General features: G+C 38.0%; 2 protein-coding genes across 24 annotated transcripts in view; one reads left to right on the plus strand and one right to left on the minus strand.

Annotated features, from left to right (window-relative positions):
- The window catches only part of LOC115763646 (TLD domain-containing protein 2), a 59,766-nt gene that overhangs the window by 21,545 nt on the left and 22,481 nt on the right, over positions 1-15,740 (minus strand). For 7 of the 23 annotated variants that reach the window (XM_030706312.1, XM_030706289.1, XM_030706296.1 and 4 more), the window contains 6 exons: positions 7,614-7,685; positions 3,335-3,438; positions 1,743-2,054; positions 469-972; positions 297-403; positions 77-231 (listed from right to left, as the gene is read on the minus strand). In XM_030706312.1, the coding sequence (XP_030562172.1) occupies positions 77-231; positions 297-403; positions 469-972; positions 1,743-2,054; positions 3,335-3,438; positions 7,614-7,685 (1,254 nt within the window). Of the gene's footprint in view, positions 1-76; positions 232-296; positions 404-468; positions 973-1,264; positions 1,429-1,742; positions 2,055-3,334; positions 3,439-7,613; positions 7,686-9,080; positions 9,131-15,740 lie in introns of those variants that run through there. The other 16 variants (XM_030706315.1, XM_030706314.1, XM_030706299.1 and 13 more) reach the window with 6 other exon arrangements.
- On the plus strand, positions 3,862-4,794 carry LOC115763668 (probable mitochondrial import inner membrane translocase subunit Tim17 1). Its single transcript, XM_030706339.1, has 3 exons — positions 3,862-4,269; positions 4,325-4,539; positions 4,603-4,794. The coding sequence occupies exons 1-3, from the start codon at positions 3,948-3,950 to the stop codon at positions 4,621-4,623; spliced, it is 558 nt and encodes a 185-aa protein (XP_030562199.1). The 5' UTR covers positions 3,862-3,947; the 3' UTR covers positions 4,624-4,794.

A 15,740-nucleotide genomic window follows, 5' to 3' on the forward strand; every position in this document is an offset into this window, starting at 1 on the left:
GTGTTGTGAGTTAGCAAAAATAAACCATTAAAATAAATAATTATTTTTAAGCACACACAACTGGCTAAATACGAACCGATCTTTGCTGGGTATGGCCCAGTGGTGATCCAATAGACTCTTGCGTCGCTCCTCCAGCGTGCTGCGTGTGTTGGTCGGGCCTAGCGTTTTCTTATCCTCGTCCTCGTCCTGAGCGTCAGTCTTAGCGCTATCTTTGGCATCCGTTGATGTATCCTAGTGGACGCGCGGTAACAGAATCAGTAATTGTATAACCAAAATTATAGCTTTGATTTGCTTACCGCAACACGATCGCGCTCAAAGGCCTTCGGGAAGGCATCGCCATCGCGACCAGTGCTGGAACATAGTGACTCCTGATCATCGGTGACCTCCAGTGAACCAATTTCGGCTAAAATTATAAACAAAAAATACAGGATCAGTTATCATGCAGTCTCTTATGGTATTTAATCTTACCCTCCAAGCGTTGCTTGTTGGCTTCCAGGTCCTCCTGCTGTTCGGGCAACTCCTTGGAATCTTCCTCAACTAATACTGGTTTGGGATAATAGATTTCGGGCTTCTCTGCATCACTGCCGGCACTAGCAGACGCTGCAGCCACACTCGGCCCGGCACCGCCAGCCACACGCATGTGCGCTATGTCATGGAATATGGCTGCATTAACAACTAGATCCATGGGTGCTATGACCCCGTAGCTTTCTGGGCCATGCTCAATGACCAGCGGATCACTGACATTTGGATCAAACATAACAGCGTTGCGTGTGACCAAGAGAACGCCACCGACAACGCCCTGGCCATCGGTAATGTGGCGTACATTAATCTTGAGAAAGCGCTGGGTAATCACGGGATCATCGCTTCTGTCCGCATTCTCCTCGGCCTGGCTGTTGCCAACGCTGCTGTTGCCCACAACGCGCTCAATGTGTCCCGGCTTGGGCGAGCCTGGGCGCAGGCCTTCAAGAATATCTGCAATACAAGGATTTGACGTGAATATAGATATTTGTGGGGCTGTTGCAAAACGCGCAATTGTCTGCTGAGGGGCAAGCGCTGTGATTTTTATCTGCCTGATAAGATAGTGTGTGTGTAGCCCAACCAGGCCAAATTGATTTATGTGATATTTAGTTTAAATGTAAATCTCTACAAATGCGGGACATGTGACATTAATAGCTTGGCGAAATGCGCTGCAAATTTGCAGTGAGGCCCGCACTTAATTAGCACATTGATGTATCAAAAAGCCAAATGTGATTCCGGCAATAACCTCCGTTTCGCCAAAATACAGCCGTATGCATGCTGAGGCTGATGACGTCTGGTTTACGCGTCGGTGCACTTTACAACACTTGCAATCCAAAATGGTCAACGTGCGTGGCCCAAATGTTGAGAACGAACTTCTTTCGTTTTATCTATTCCCGTCGTTTGGGCCACACAAAACAAATACAATGGCTCAACTGTCACGAACACATAGCAGAGTTAGGGCTGGACAGCTTTAGCAGCTGTTGGGCCAGGGCTACACATAACGATAAACGTATGTGCAAGGTGTTGTTAAGCACTGTTGCGCGCACAGTGTTGCCAACTATCTCACGGCGCCGTTTAATTTTTGAATAGCGAATGTATGCATGCAAAATGCAGTCAAGCAAAAATGTTAAATTAAATATATGACATAAGCAAAACTAGATTAACTCCAAAATTAGCTTCAATATCATCGCACCAATTGCACCATTTCCAGCAACGTCGCTTACCTTTCTCCTGCTTGCTCTCATCGCCAGACAACTTGCGCTCAATTGGACTGGATTTGCCGGAGAGACTGCCGCCGCCCCCGCCCCCGCCCCCGCCATCAATCGTGCCAGAGGAACTGGTGGAGGCATCGTCTTTGGCACTCTTATCGGGCACCAGCAACTGCTGGCCCGGATATATAAACGAGCTGTTCAGCCGATTCAAATGTGTTAGCTCCGATGGCGTGGTATCAAAACGTGCCGCCACCGATGTCAGTGTGTCGCGATTTCCCACAGTATAGGAAATGGTGGGTATGGTGGGCAATGAAGACTTTTGCCCTGTGAAAAAGAAAACGGCTTCAGTTAATTAACCGGACACCTCAAAATACAAACTAAAATAATCACAATAAATTATATATATAATGTACTAAATTAATTATGTAATATATTCGAGTAATTTTTACTTTGCGGCTTCTTCGGTAGCTGATCAAAAATCACGTACTCCTTATCAACAGGCCTCAGGCGCGAATAGATAACATCTGTTTCTATTGCATCCTGCGCCACCTGTGCGAACTGGCGGCACAAATAGATGACAACGAATTCACTGGCGGACAAAGGCGGTTGTCTGTTATTAACATTGGAACGCCAATAGATTTCAACAAATTCCAACATCCTGTACAAGATCTGGTATCTCATAAGTTATGTACTCTACGCCTGTTGTACGTATGTATTTGCTTTATTGCGAATAACTTAAGAGGAATAACGCTTTTTAAACTCTGTTTTATTGCGCGTCCTTCGCTTCTCTCTCTCTCTTTTGCTTCTCATTCGTCCGAGCAGCAAAAAAATATTATACCAGCAGCAACATCTTCTTTGACAGCAGACGCTGCAAAACTTTGGCTGAGTCGGCAGTTTTCCGTTTCGAAAAGCAAATACGAAATGTAACGCCAAGGCTGGCGGCGCGAAATCAACAATGTGCTTAGTTTTATGTTGTGTGTATTTTTCATTATGTATGTATACATTTGATAATGCCTTTTTATAGGGATTTTGTTATCAATGTGCCGCAACTTTAACATAGCCCATGCGTCAATAACTGTTTCCGTATACCGTTAAGTCGTGGCTGAGTCAACAGGTCGAGAATGATTGATTTTTAGTGTTTTCTTAAAAAACTTTCTTGTTATCAAAATGGAAAGTCGACAAATTTATTTCACTTAATCATTTTTGAATTTAAATTATTTGCACTAAGCTGCATCAGGAACAAAATTCGAAGTTGTTTTCTTGTTTACTGGCGGCCAAAAAAAGAACGAACAATTACAAGATTATACGGTACAGCAAAAACCGTTATCCCCCTTAATAAAACTAACAGATCAGATATTTGGTTCGCTGTTAGGACAGCTGATAGCTCCTGTTAAAACCATTTATCAGCTGTTAAATTTTTAATATTTAGCTTTTTTAAAGTGCTGATAACAGTGGTGTGCACTGTTAAAAGACGTGAAACATTTAGCAAATCGCAGCTAACTTCGTGTGAGTTCAGTTTGCGCGCAAAACCATAGATGGCGGTAGTGTGCGGTAATTGCGCGCGCCTTTTAAAAATGAAATTGTTAACAACATGAAATACTCACTTGACAGTTTGTCGACGCTCTCAAATCGCTGCTCGACTTTCGAACGCAACGAATCCAAATCGAATGGTGCCGCAAGGCCATGATCCACACTGCGCGATTTGCTCCTGTAATATAAACAAATAAAGAAGAGAACACGTGACGAAGCACAAATCGATTGTTAAATTAATTGGCAATATAAAGCGATAGCAACTTGTTGCTGCGATCTTTATCACTTACAAATTTTCCAGCTTAAATTGTGGCCATAACCAGCTAATAACAATTTATTTATGTGTTTATTTTGTTGTTTTTATTTATATGTAATACTATTTTTTATCTGGCAATCAACATTTGTGAACTGACCAAAAATGGACAACAACGAATTTTAAATCGTTTACTGTTTTTTTTTTTTTTTTTTGAGTTTGTAATTGTTTTACTCGACGTAACCTTTAAATGCGTTCGTCGCCTGTCACGAGTCTGTGCTCAGAGTTTGCTATGGAATTTCATAAAAATCCAAATTTAAATGGAAAGCATTGATTCCATAGCATAGCAGGCCAGCGAATATCAGTCTGCTGTTTAAAATAAGTTCATCTGCTGAAGCTGGCATATTCCTGAGCTATTTCCTATTGAAAATATTATGGAGGAATATACACGCGAGCCGTGCCCCTTTCGCATAGTCGAGGACTGTGGCGGCGCCTTCACCATGGGCGCTGTGGGCGGCGCCATATTTCAGGCGATCAAAGGTTTTCGCAATGCCCCCTGCGGGCTGCCGCGTCGCCTAGCGGGCGGCCTGGCCGCGATGCGTGCTCGTTCCGGACTGGTTGGTGGCAGCTTTGCCATTTGGGGCGGCACCTTCAGCGCCATCGATTGCAGCCTGGTTTATAGTCGCGGCAAAGAGGATCCATGGAATTCAATTATCAGCGGCGCCGCAACTGGCGGCATACTAGCTGCACGTGGTGGCAAGTGCTCGAATACGACAGTCCATTTGTGATAAGCATTATGTTAACATTTCAGGTGTCACCGCCATGCTGAGCAGCGCCTTGGTGGGCGGGGTGCTGCTGGCTCTCATCGAGGGCGCCGGCATTGCCATGTCGCACTATACGGCCGATAACTATCGCCAGGTATCTGTGCTGGAGCGCATGCAGCATTACAATGAGCGTCAACTGCGTCAGCAGCAGCAGCAGCAGCAGACTACGACGATTCCCAGCTTCTACACGGATCCAAATGAGGCGAGTCTCCGTCTCGTTTAATCTTCTCATTGAATGCATTCGATTTTTGTCTTATTTTTGCAGGGCAACTCGATGCCGGCTTAGATACCTGCTGCGTCATCGATAGACAACGACCATCGAATACAAATGTTGAAATTGTGTTTTTGTTTTTTTTTTTTTCTGATCGGCGGGGCATGCGGCAAGTGCCTCGAAATTGAATAGAAACACAATTGCTGGCACATTCAGTTTCATTAAAATTCATTTGCCGTGCACTTAAAGCTTTTTTTGTGTACGTTTCATTCTTTTTTGTAGTAGAATGCTCCTAACATTTGGATGTTGTCGCGGAATTTTTGATGACGACATGGATATTAAAGCCGCGTGTGCTTCCTAGCGCCAAGTTTGTAAGCGGCCTTTTAAAGTCTGCTGCGTCTGTCTGGACTACCGCCTCGATGTATGATAATGCTTGGGTAGTTTCCTATACTCAAAAAGTATATATATATATATATATCATGATTCCTTTCGATAACAGTCGGACAACTAACATTGACAGTCTGTCTCTGTCGTGTGTGGCTCAGTTTTTAAAATTCTTTGTAACATCTTGATTGACAAAATTTAATTTCCGCCTGAACACACTGTCATCCGTTCGAAGAAAAAAAAAATCATCATTGAGGTCTTTATGTAAGAGATTGAATAACTGATTGACAGCTTGTTAAATGCAGGAAAATTGCCAATCTATATATGTGCTTATTAAAGACAGCTGCACTTTAAGTTCAGTTTGGCAGTATGGCATATATTTTGCCTGCAGTTCTGTTTTGTCTTGAAGTTTTTGATAAATTGTTTAAAAAGAGAACGCAAATAAAATTAATTTGCGCGTGTCTGCAAATGCGTTGGCAATTAGCGAATCCAACTGCGATAAACGTAATTGAATATCAATGATAAATGAAAAAAGAAAAAATATTTATTCAATTCTAGCATTTATGTGCGTTAAGGCAGCTGACAGAGCCTTTTGTCTGCAGATAAACAGAAAAACTAATTATTTAGCGCATATTTGTCGCGCTTTGTATTTATTCTCTGTGTATTATTTATCGCAATTTCCATGCCGATTGACTTAATACTGGAATTTTGCTTCCATTTTAATTAATTGCGCAGCTGAAATATGCCACAAATCAAATAAAATTCGCCGATGTGGGCCCAAACAATTCCCCCAAGTTGCCTTGAATCCATAGTCAAAAATATATATATATATATCTATAAAGTGGATGGGGACAACTGTGTTTGATTTGTAAGTTGCGACATTTGACGACAGGCAGATACAGATACATTATTGGTTTAATTTATTAAGCTCACAACAGGCAGGGAATTTCGTCGTTTACACAGTTGTTTTATTTCCAGCTAAAACGCGATCACATGAGAAAAATAACATTTTTTGTAGTTTTATTTATTATTATTTTAATTTGTTGCGCGCGCGAGTTCAGTAAATATTAATATTTTGGCACACTATTATGTGACTACAACAAGCTAATCCAGCCAAAGATCCTGTTTACCTTTTCCATTATTTTCCTAGTAGTTAAAAAAGGCCCATAAAAAGTAGCAACTGGTGGCAACATCTGAATACATTTGTAGGTACTTCAGGTACACACACATTAACTTGTATTTTGTAGCCGTGTTCGTGGCTATATCTTATCAGTATTTGCTTTCGATATTTTGGCCCTGGATAACAAAACGACAGCAGCAGAGTGTTAAGCTTTTTGGCTTTGCCAATGACAAGTGCCAGCACGGAAAACGAAAGGCTGGATGCAGTTGTTGCCACGAGTCACCCACCGATTCACCCTCTAGACTCAGCTGACATGTGACAGCAGTTTTCTTGTTGTGGGTCTGGTTTTTTTTTTTTTAGCTATTTATAAATTACAAACATCCATATACTATATCTACATACAATCATAAGTATAACTAGTTGGACTGCAGCATTAATGAATCCGAAATATTGATAAATTTGTTTTACCACACAGCTTGCACTTTTGATATTTATTGGAAAAAGAACAAGAGCTCTTGATTTTATGAAATTGAGACTGAGAGTTCTAAGGAGTATAACGTATGTTTCTTGTTAATATGGGCTCTCATTTAAGTCATCAAATCTGCCAATTGTTTCTAAATTTGCCTTAATTCTAGGCAATAAATACTCGGACTAAAATAGCAAATGTCAAAACGATTGATGATGTCATCTCTCGTGTTAGACACAACTGGCCCGGCTAAGTCGTATGCTCTTAGCACTTAGTTTTAATTATTTCTGTATCTTCAAATAAACGAAATATGATATCACAGAAATCTTAGTCTATGTTGATAAAATTTGTTAAAGAAAATGTAATGTATAATTGTATGCAAAACACGCAAAGCAAAAAAGGCGACAGCTCTGATTGATATGACGCACTTGCTGATAATCGGCTGGGTACTTGTGATATTTGCTCTTTAATCTAATCTCTGGTAATCTGCACAGCTCGAATATGTTGTCCCTCTGCCTTACTTCAAAATGTTTGCAATTGCTGTTGAAATATTATATATATTATACTTTCAATCATAATATCAGCCGTTCATTTAGTGCTTATTGTTGTTAACAGTTTTGTGGCTCTTATAAATTATCAATTTCGTTATAAGACAAGGTCTATTAAGATTATCTGGCAATCTATAAATAATAATAAACTGAACTGTGCATTTATTTATATAACTCGATTGCGCTCTTTATAAATTAACTTGAACTTTTGTTTAAGTTTTGATTTAATATCATATTGCTTTTGATTATTTTAGAGCCTAGTTATGGTCACAATTGGGCTGAAAAAAATGTTATGTATATAGTAGGGAAAGATATATGTATATATATGTATATGGTAAATCGTTAGGCAAATTCATGCTTTCACTAGTTATATACACCATGCAGATATATATACACACACACGGATATATATAAGGTGACCATGCGACATGCAAATGGCATTACACAATGATATAGGGCTAGCATATATATTACTGTTATGTTAAATTATTATTGTTTATTGTGTGTTGTAATTTACAGGATTTGTTAGCTTATTAGTTGGACTTACCTGCGCACGGGAATCGCCAAGTTGTCAACGCTACGCGACAAACTGGAAACATCTTGACTAGCCCTACGTGACCTGGCACGTTATTAATTTTTTAAAGAGCAAACGAAATTGTGCCAAAAAATAAACGAGAAAATCATAAAAAAAATCAATACAAAAAAAATATAAATCAAAAAATTTTCAAGTAAATTCACAATTATATCTATTGTGTTTGTGACTGGAAGCTCGATTTAAATTTATTTAGTTTAACAAACGTCAAGTCCAAAATGCGCCCATAACTTACGTCCCGCTCGAAGCTACCCCGAATCGGGCCAGATCATCGTAGAATATATTAGCAAAATGCTTAGATGTTTGGGTCTATCGATGGAGCACGTGGCGATAATGAAAGCACGCGCATTACTTCAGGTTTTTAACTATACAATTGTCACGTTCCTAAGTGCTGTCTATAATATATATGGCATAACGATATATATTGTTGTGTACTACAATGGAGCCTTTCAAATATTTTAGATTAGTTTCTTTCGCTCTGAGGCAGTAATTTTTAGTTTCATCGAGATATTCTACGAAATTTCAACTGGCCAAGGCCACGCAGTTAGCATGTTTAATTGCACAATTATTCCATTAGAACATGGCTAATTATAGCACGATCGCCTTGTCCAGAGATCCGCCTACAACAAGTTGGTCAAGCACCTCAGCCCCTCATAAAGCCGCCCTATCTTTATAACGCCGAGAATAATCAAATAGAAGTTTTGAGATAAATCAAATATTGGGCAAATAATCGAATGTTTGTGGAATCGTAACATTTTGGCCATTTATGAAGAACAAGCTGCCAGACAGCTCAATAAAATGTATACCCGAAACTTGAACGAATTGTTTGTTTATATGCGGAGTCATAAATTTAAAATTACAATTGATTAACACTTTTTACAATCAATTAGCGAGAGCACTTTTCTCAGTTTCCAAAAATATCCAACACACTCAACTGGAGTCTTATGGTTTTTTTTTTTTTTTTATTAAATGGATATAATTGATATTTAACACTCACAATCAATCGAAAAAAAAAAGAACCAACAAAAGTTTGTTTTGTTCAGCAATGAATAAAAGAAGGGAGCTATAGGGGAAGAGAGAGGGGGAGGGGGTAGACACATAACTGACCTTTTGTGGAACAAACAAAATTGATATAATTAAGCATGTTTACAAAGAGGGCCAGAGGGAAGCTTGTCCGCAGCTCCAGCACTATTGCTGCGTACGTGCCTTGAAGCATGTGTATAGAATGTTACGAAGATATGTGTAATAATATGACGAAGATCTGTCTATGGGAGATGACCTAGACCTAGAAAGAACTTCCATTACAAGAACAAGTCTAACTGACATTTCTTGCACTCAAACTTTCTTAGCTAATAGGTTAGAACTCCTACTAAGATAATATTTAAGATTAATGCTAGACTTTTATTTAGTGGTAGCTCTTACCAGTATTGTTGTGATGTAATCAAATGGTTTTGCATATTTGCAGTCATTAATTTTGTCAATGAATATTTTGCATGAATTTCACAGACACATTTCTCGCACACTGAAATAAAAACAAGCAAAATTCTCGAAACATTTCCCTAAGCAGGCAGAAGCTTAATTTCAACATTAATACGTATTTTGTTTAGAGGCAAAACTTGTGCATAAATAAAAAAAAAAAAAATATGGCCATCAATCATACGCACTGTCAGCTCGCTGAGATGACGACAGATGAGCTGTAAAAACGACAAAAAGAAGAAAAAGCTCAAATATTGTTGGACGACAAATTCTGCTGACACTCTGTTGACTTTTAATGACTCAATTTTGCTGTCGTTGTTGTATTTGCCGGCAATATTGATTACGACATTAATTAGCTTGTCAAATGTGCACGAAACGAGCGAATAACCAATTAATAAGCAACCGCAGCCTCACAATCACACAGAGCTCTTATCAATAGCCAACTGCAGCTGCGGCTGCTCAGCGCAAACGTGGCACGTGCTCCATGCAGGCATTGATATCAGCAGCAGCAGCAGCAGCAATCAGCATCAACTGCCAACTGGGCGGTGTTTGCTTTTTGGTTTGTTGCGGCTTTTCCAACATAGGAATAATGGATCAAAACTTGAACGAGAAAGAAGAAAGGCTATCTTCTACGCGCAGAAAATTTGATACATTTGCCTTTTCATAATGCTTATAATGCTTTGCACGCATCTATGAAATACAGCATAAATACTTAATGCCGAGTATGGTTAGGATAGCTCGATAAACAAAAATGTTTTTCATACAAGAACCTACTATATGATATAGTAGTCCGATATTGATAGGATTTCGCATATATATAGAGAGTATAGTAAAACTGATTAATGCTGAGTTTGGTTGAGCTATCTTGATAATCAAAAAAACTTTTCCATGCAATAACTTAATTTTCAACAAATCGTTCCTATGGCAGCTATATGATATAGTAGTCCGATGCAGCCGGTTCCGACATAAGTACTGCGTGCAACAGAAAGAGGGACTTCTGCAAAGTTTCATTAAAATAGCTTTAAAACTGAGAGACTAGTTCGCATAGAAACAGACAGACGGACACGGCTCTATCGACTCGGCTGTTGATGCTGATCAAGAATATATATACTTTATGGGGTCGGAGATGCTTGCTTCTGCCTGTTACATACATTTGCATTTTGCACAAATACCATTTTCAATGGGTTCAGGGTATAAAAATAAAAAAAACAAGGACTAATGTAAAGTTTCAAGACGATATCTTTGAAAGTGATGGACTAGACAGAAGGACATGGCTATATCAACTCGTCTGTTGATACTGATCAAGATTAAGTATACTTTATGGGGTCGAAAACGTCTCGTTCTATGTAAGAGTATAAAAATAAAGAATTAATAAATACATTTTTGTCCCATCAACTTTGGCCTAGTCAAGTATATATATATATATGTATATGTCTATATGCAGATTGAGTCATGTAAATTCGCTTTTGTATGAAAAACATTTAAATATATCTTAAGCATAGGGTATTTACTCGTCTCTAGTTTTTGTTTTCTTTGATAACTGAATCCAGTTTTTAATTCACGTTTCATTTTTCATTTAATTTGCTTTGTTTTCGTTTTGCTATAATTAGAAATTTTCTTAATGCCGCATTGTTATCTCGCTTTGTTGTTAGAGCCGCATTGTTGGTACCCGTTTGTTTGTATTTGCCAGATTACAAGCAGGTGGAAAGGGCTAATTGGACGTGTTCGTTAGCTAGCTGAAGAGCTCGGAAACCTGCAACAGCCAAAATTTGAATCAATCTGAATTGGTCTGTTTAAGAGCCCGTCTATATATCTGCTTTATGTTTAATCTGAAAACCTAATCTCAACTACGATTATTCGGTTTTATTAATGGTATTTTCCGCATGTGCAATTTATTCCTTTCACATTTGCACAAAAATTCACAAGGTCAAACGTTTTTTTTTTTTTTTGTTTCGATTTTCTTTTCAAGTTTATCATAAATCAACTTGCACTTGAAATAATCTCCTGCCAACAAAAACAACAACAACAACAACAAATTTGGGTTAAGGCTAAAGTTTCAGCTTTGCGGCAATTTTGTTTTCTTTCGTTGTTTTTTTTTTTTTTTTGTTTTTGTTTACAAAGAAAGCAAATACGCTACCGTTATCTTCTTTTTTTTTGGCAATGGCAAGTTATTTAGGCCTTTGTAAATATTTTCAAATGTCTTCTTAGTCATACAAAAAAAAAAAAGTGTGCAAAAGAAAAATGATTTTTTAATGCATAATAATTAATTGCATTTGTTTTTTTACTAAATATTTTTGTTAGGAGTCGTATTCTAAATAAATTGTGATCAGTAATTTGAATAAAAAATTTGTATTCGCGGCGCCGGTAAAAAAAAACATCAAAACGAACCGGTTTGATAAAAGAACAACATATTTTTTTATACTTTTTTTGTGTTTGGAAATCAAATTTACATGAAATCTAGTTTGGCTTTTGTGTAAGGCATTTAGCAGCCGGCCTTTAATATTCACATTTGGGAGGGGTGCGAACTTGTCAACTCGCCTGATTAGCGCCTAGTTGAAGTGTAGAATCTCGAATGTTGCCGGGCAGCAATTTTGGGCAACAATTTTCGGCCAGCTCGACACACAGACGAGCCCCTTAATAGCAGCAGATACAACAACAACAACAAGAGCAACAACATTGGCAAATGATATAATAACAATTATTATGAATTGTGGATCAACAAAAACGAAGTTATTAATTGAACAACCTGTGCCACGTGAATTAAGATAAGCAATGCTTATCAGCGCTTGCTAATAAAAATATTAGCGTGTTATCTGCATAATTATTGTAATTCACAAAATCATTTTTGTGTAAAATGTTAAAAACGAGCTAAATTCCGTTTTTGAAGGATTCCGAAAGATTGACATAATACGATTTAATTATTTCAGATATGAAAAGCTCACGCTTTATGCAATTAATATTTGAACAATTTGTTTTGCAAATAAAATATAAATTATTATTGTCTCCGCACACCCACATACACACACACACGCACACATACGCACACAATATCCAGTTTGATTGTTTGCACTTTGAATTTGCATAAAATAACAATTTCTCGACTTTTTTTTCTCGAATTATCGTTGTTTTTTTTTTGTTTTTGTTGATGGATTAACTTTTTGTTTCGCTTTTGGCGCACAAATGTCGCTACCCGTGTTCCGTCACCGACTGAATGTCGAGAAATGCTCCCGGTTTTGCGGGGGTCGCTCGTTATTGTTGATGAGATTGGATGCGTTATCATAAGTGCTGGATACACCCTCATATTTACATACACAAATGTACATTCGTATAGTATCTATACAATTGTATTGCTGGACCTTGGTGCCTGGCATTTATATATATACTATATCGGCAGTAAAATGCCTTTTGAACTCAATCATAGAGTGGACTACGAACCAGCCAGACACCCAATACTCGGTGGAGACAATTTGCAGTTGATATGCTGCAGAGCTCTTTTGTTGAGGTAAGTTTGTTCTATTTTTAGGGAAATTATAAAACCTTAATTTAAATTAATTGCTCAGCCGCAAAATTAATTTGTGCATATTTAAAAAATTCAGCAAGCAGCAGCAACCAGGCAATTAATTGCGCAAACAATTTGAATCAACATTGATTGATGATAAAGAATAATGATAAGAATAATATCTAGAGAGCTGACAACAGACAGAACTCGTTGAGCTGGATATCAAGGGTAAGTACATATACAAGATATACTAGATAAAAAACTAAGCTTGAATTTATTTAAAAAAAAAACATTGTAACTGTGCTGAGGGCATGTCCAAATTGTTTATAATGTCTAACCATAAAGAGATGGACGTCAAGAAAACGAGTCGTGCGCCCCCAATTTGGGGCTCAGTTTCGAAATGCGAAGCCGAGTCGAGTATTTATTATGGAAAACACGCCCGGGTCCAAAAATTATTTGATTAGAAAAATATATAAGAATACTTAAGGCTATCGCAAATTGTAACGCTAAAAAAAGAGTATACCCCAGTCAGTATTATCTATAGCCAAATGCCTCTCACGATTGTGATAAGAACGGCTGTGCAAAAAATGTGTTGATTGCAATAACTAAAATTCGAGCTTCTGCCTTCATATATAAATATACAAAAATATAGATGTAAGTGCACGTAAAATAATGTAAAATAACATATATAGATACATAAATATATATATGTAAGTAAACATAAGCATCAGTTAACTATCGTATTTTGCACTTGTTATTGAGACATTTTCAAGTACACGCTGACAGCTACAAAAACTATGCACATCGTATTGATATGGCAGCTAAAGTGCTTCCTAAACGAGAAATGAGTCATCTTCGTCAGGTTCAAGTGGGCTGAGTCAGTACTTCAAATATGGAGGAGCAAGACATGCACTTGAGGCCACCAATGTCCACCAAAAACGTACTTTAAATATAGAGGAGGAGGAAGGACAATGTCCACCATTTACAAATGATTGCAACAAATATGCTTTAACAATATTAAAATAGAAAAAGAAAAAAAAAACAGAAGCCACTCGCAATCCATATTTGCGATGCAGCTGCATTTGCAATCCTTCACATGAGCAAACATCACCTTGTTGTACAGTGTACTCAAGTGTTTGGCTATTTACTTCATTCCTGCGTATATCTGAAAAGCCCGCCAAGTAGCCGATTGTTCGTTATGTATTTACGCGTGTTAAATATTTGCAAAAATAGTTGTAGTATTTAACTAACTACTGCATGGACATTAAGCAAGTGGAGTGGGCCTAAACGTCGCCGTGTTAAGCCATTCATATTAAGAACGCGACTGTGGCTACGACTACGACTATTAATACGAATGTGAATACGAATGTAAATACGAATATGAATACTGGCATGTGAGCTGTTGTTAAGAGCGCATGACAGCAGAGCGCCAAAGGCTGTAGTAGAGAGCCAGACCCGTCAAACTGTGCAAATATTTGGGCACGTGAGATTACGCTCTGGAGGCTGTTTGACAGTGTGACAAAGTTTAATTAAGAATTTCGATCGGGGCAGAGCGGGGCGGACATGTGGAAATTGTACTTGTAAATTGTCTATGAAGTGTTATGGGAAGCATCAAGAGGCATAGAAATAATAGAACTAGTTGGATATGCGTTAGATCTTGAATTCAAAAAAAAGTATGTAACAGTAAGAAGAAAGCATCTCTGACCCCATAAAGTATATAGCCATGACCGTCTGCCTGTCTGTCCGTCCGTTCATACGCAAGAATCTCAGAACCTATAAGACTTGAAATTTGGAACATAAGTTCTTTCATAAGAGCTAGAGTCACCAAACTTAACATGTAGCTTATAGAATATTATATATATATATCAAGTATTTGATTGTATAGCTATGGCCACCTCCCCGCTATAAATCAAGTTAATAAACCAACTTTTATTGCCAACCAATTTAGGCCACAATTTTAGTGCAATTGACTTTTTGAGAATATACAAATATTCTATAGTATTTAGGGAAACATTTTGTTTTTTGTCAATTTTTTTTTATTACTGATAAGGCAAACAAGCTAGTAAGCAGGTTCAGGGTATCTTCTTGTCGGGTAGTCCTGACTAGAGCCTCTTACTTGTTAATCTTAAAGCTTTTAACAAGCAGCACATCTCCCTGCTAAAGCTCTTACTTGTTTCTTTGAATATTCATTAAACTCCTGAGTTTACAATCGCGTGCCATAAAGCGTGCTGCCTTATTGTAAATATGAACTACGCTAAAAGTCGGTCAGCTATTATATTGATATTGCGGGTTGTTTACATTTCATTTGGCAATTGGTTAGCTTTATTAATACTTTTTACAAGTTCAATTGACATTGAATTGTAAGTTGCGCAGTTGATTGCCCCTGGTTCTACCGTCTCCCCAGACGTATATAGAGGGGGTAGCCAGGTAAAGACAAATGAGTGAAACAACAAATACATAACATGCACACGATTGATTAATATATATGTATGTACATATGCATACAAATAAGCGATCTAGGCAGCGAACTGTCTTCGATGGCTGATTTGCATTGCAAAATTAGAAATTGCCTTTCATTGGAGTGTGGGTTCGACGGTCAGGTTATCAACAAGAATTTCAATCGCAATCGGCTTTGCTTTCATTTGATCGATTGCTCAATTAGTACAAAGAAAAGCCAAGCTTATTTCCAGGTTCGAGAAAATTGATGCCGATTCCCATTGGGGCTTATGCTGAAGCCAATGAATAAAATAACAATAAAAAATAATCAACGGTTGTGCAGTAATTAAAATGCGAACAAAAAATGCACAATCGCCCAATCGCAATAACGAGCTGAACAATAACAAGAATAAAGGCTAGCTGTCGCCGAAGTCTGAATACCCTCATGACCTTAAAGTGCGATGTTGCCAGGTACTTGTTGATACTAAAGGGTTTCAACGGATAATTCTATAAGATATATTCCGGCATATGCAATGCATGCATTTTTATACCCTGAACCCATTAAAAATGGGTACAAGGGTATATTGTATTTGTGCGAAAGCCAAATGTATGTAACAGGCAGAAGGAAGCATCTCCGACCCCATAAAGTATATATTATAGTATAGTATAGT

The sequence above is a fragment of the Drosophila novamexicana genome, unplaced genomic scaffold, assembly GCF_003285875.2.
Source record: "Drosophila novamexicana strain 15010-1031.04,08,12 unplaced genomic scaffold, DnovRS2.1 tig00000770-arrow-pilon, whole genome shotgun sequence".
Lineage (NCBI taxonomy): Eukaryota > Metazoa > Arthropoda > Insecta > Diptera > Drosophilidae > Drosophila > Drosophila novamexicana.

Coding starts and splice junctions, on each gene's coding strand:
- LOC115763668 (XM_030706339.1), top strand. CDS start 3,948: ATGGAGGAATATACACGCGAGCCGTGCCCCTTTCGCATAGTCGAGGAC. Junction 4,270..4,324: donor CATACTAGCTGCACGTGGTG/GCAAGTGCTCGA, acceptor TTAACATTTCAG/GTGTCACCGCCATGCTGAGC. Junction 4,540..4,602: donor TCTACACGGATCCAAATGAG/GCGAGTCTCCGT, acceptor TTATTTTTGCAG/GGCAACTCGATGCCGGCTTA.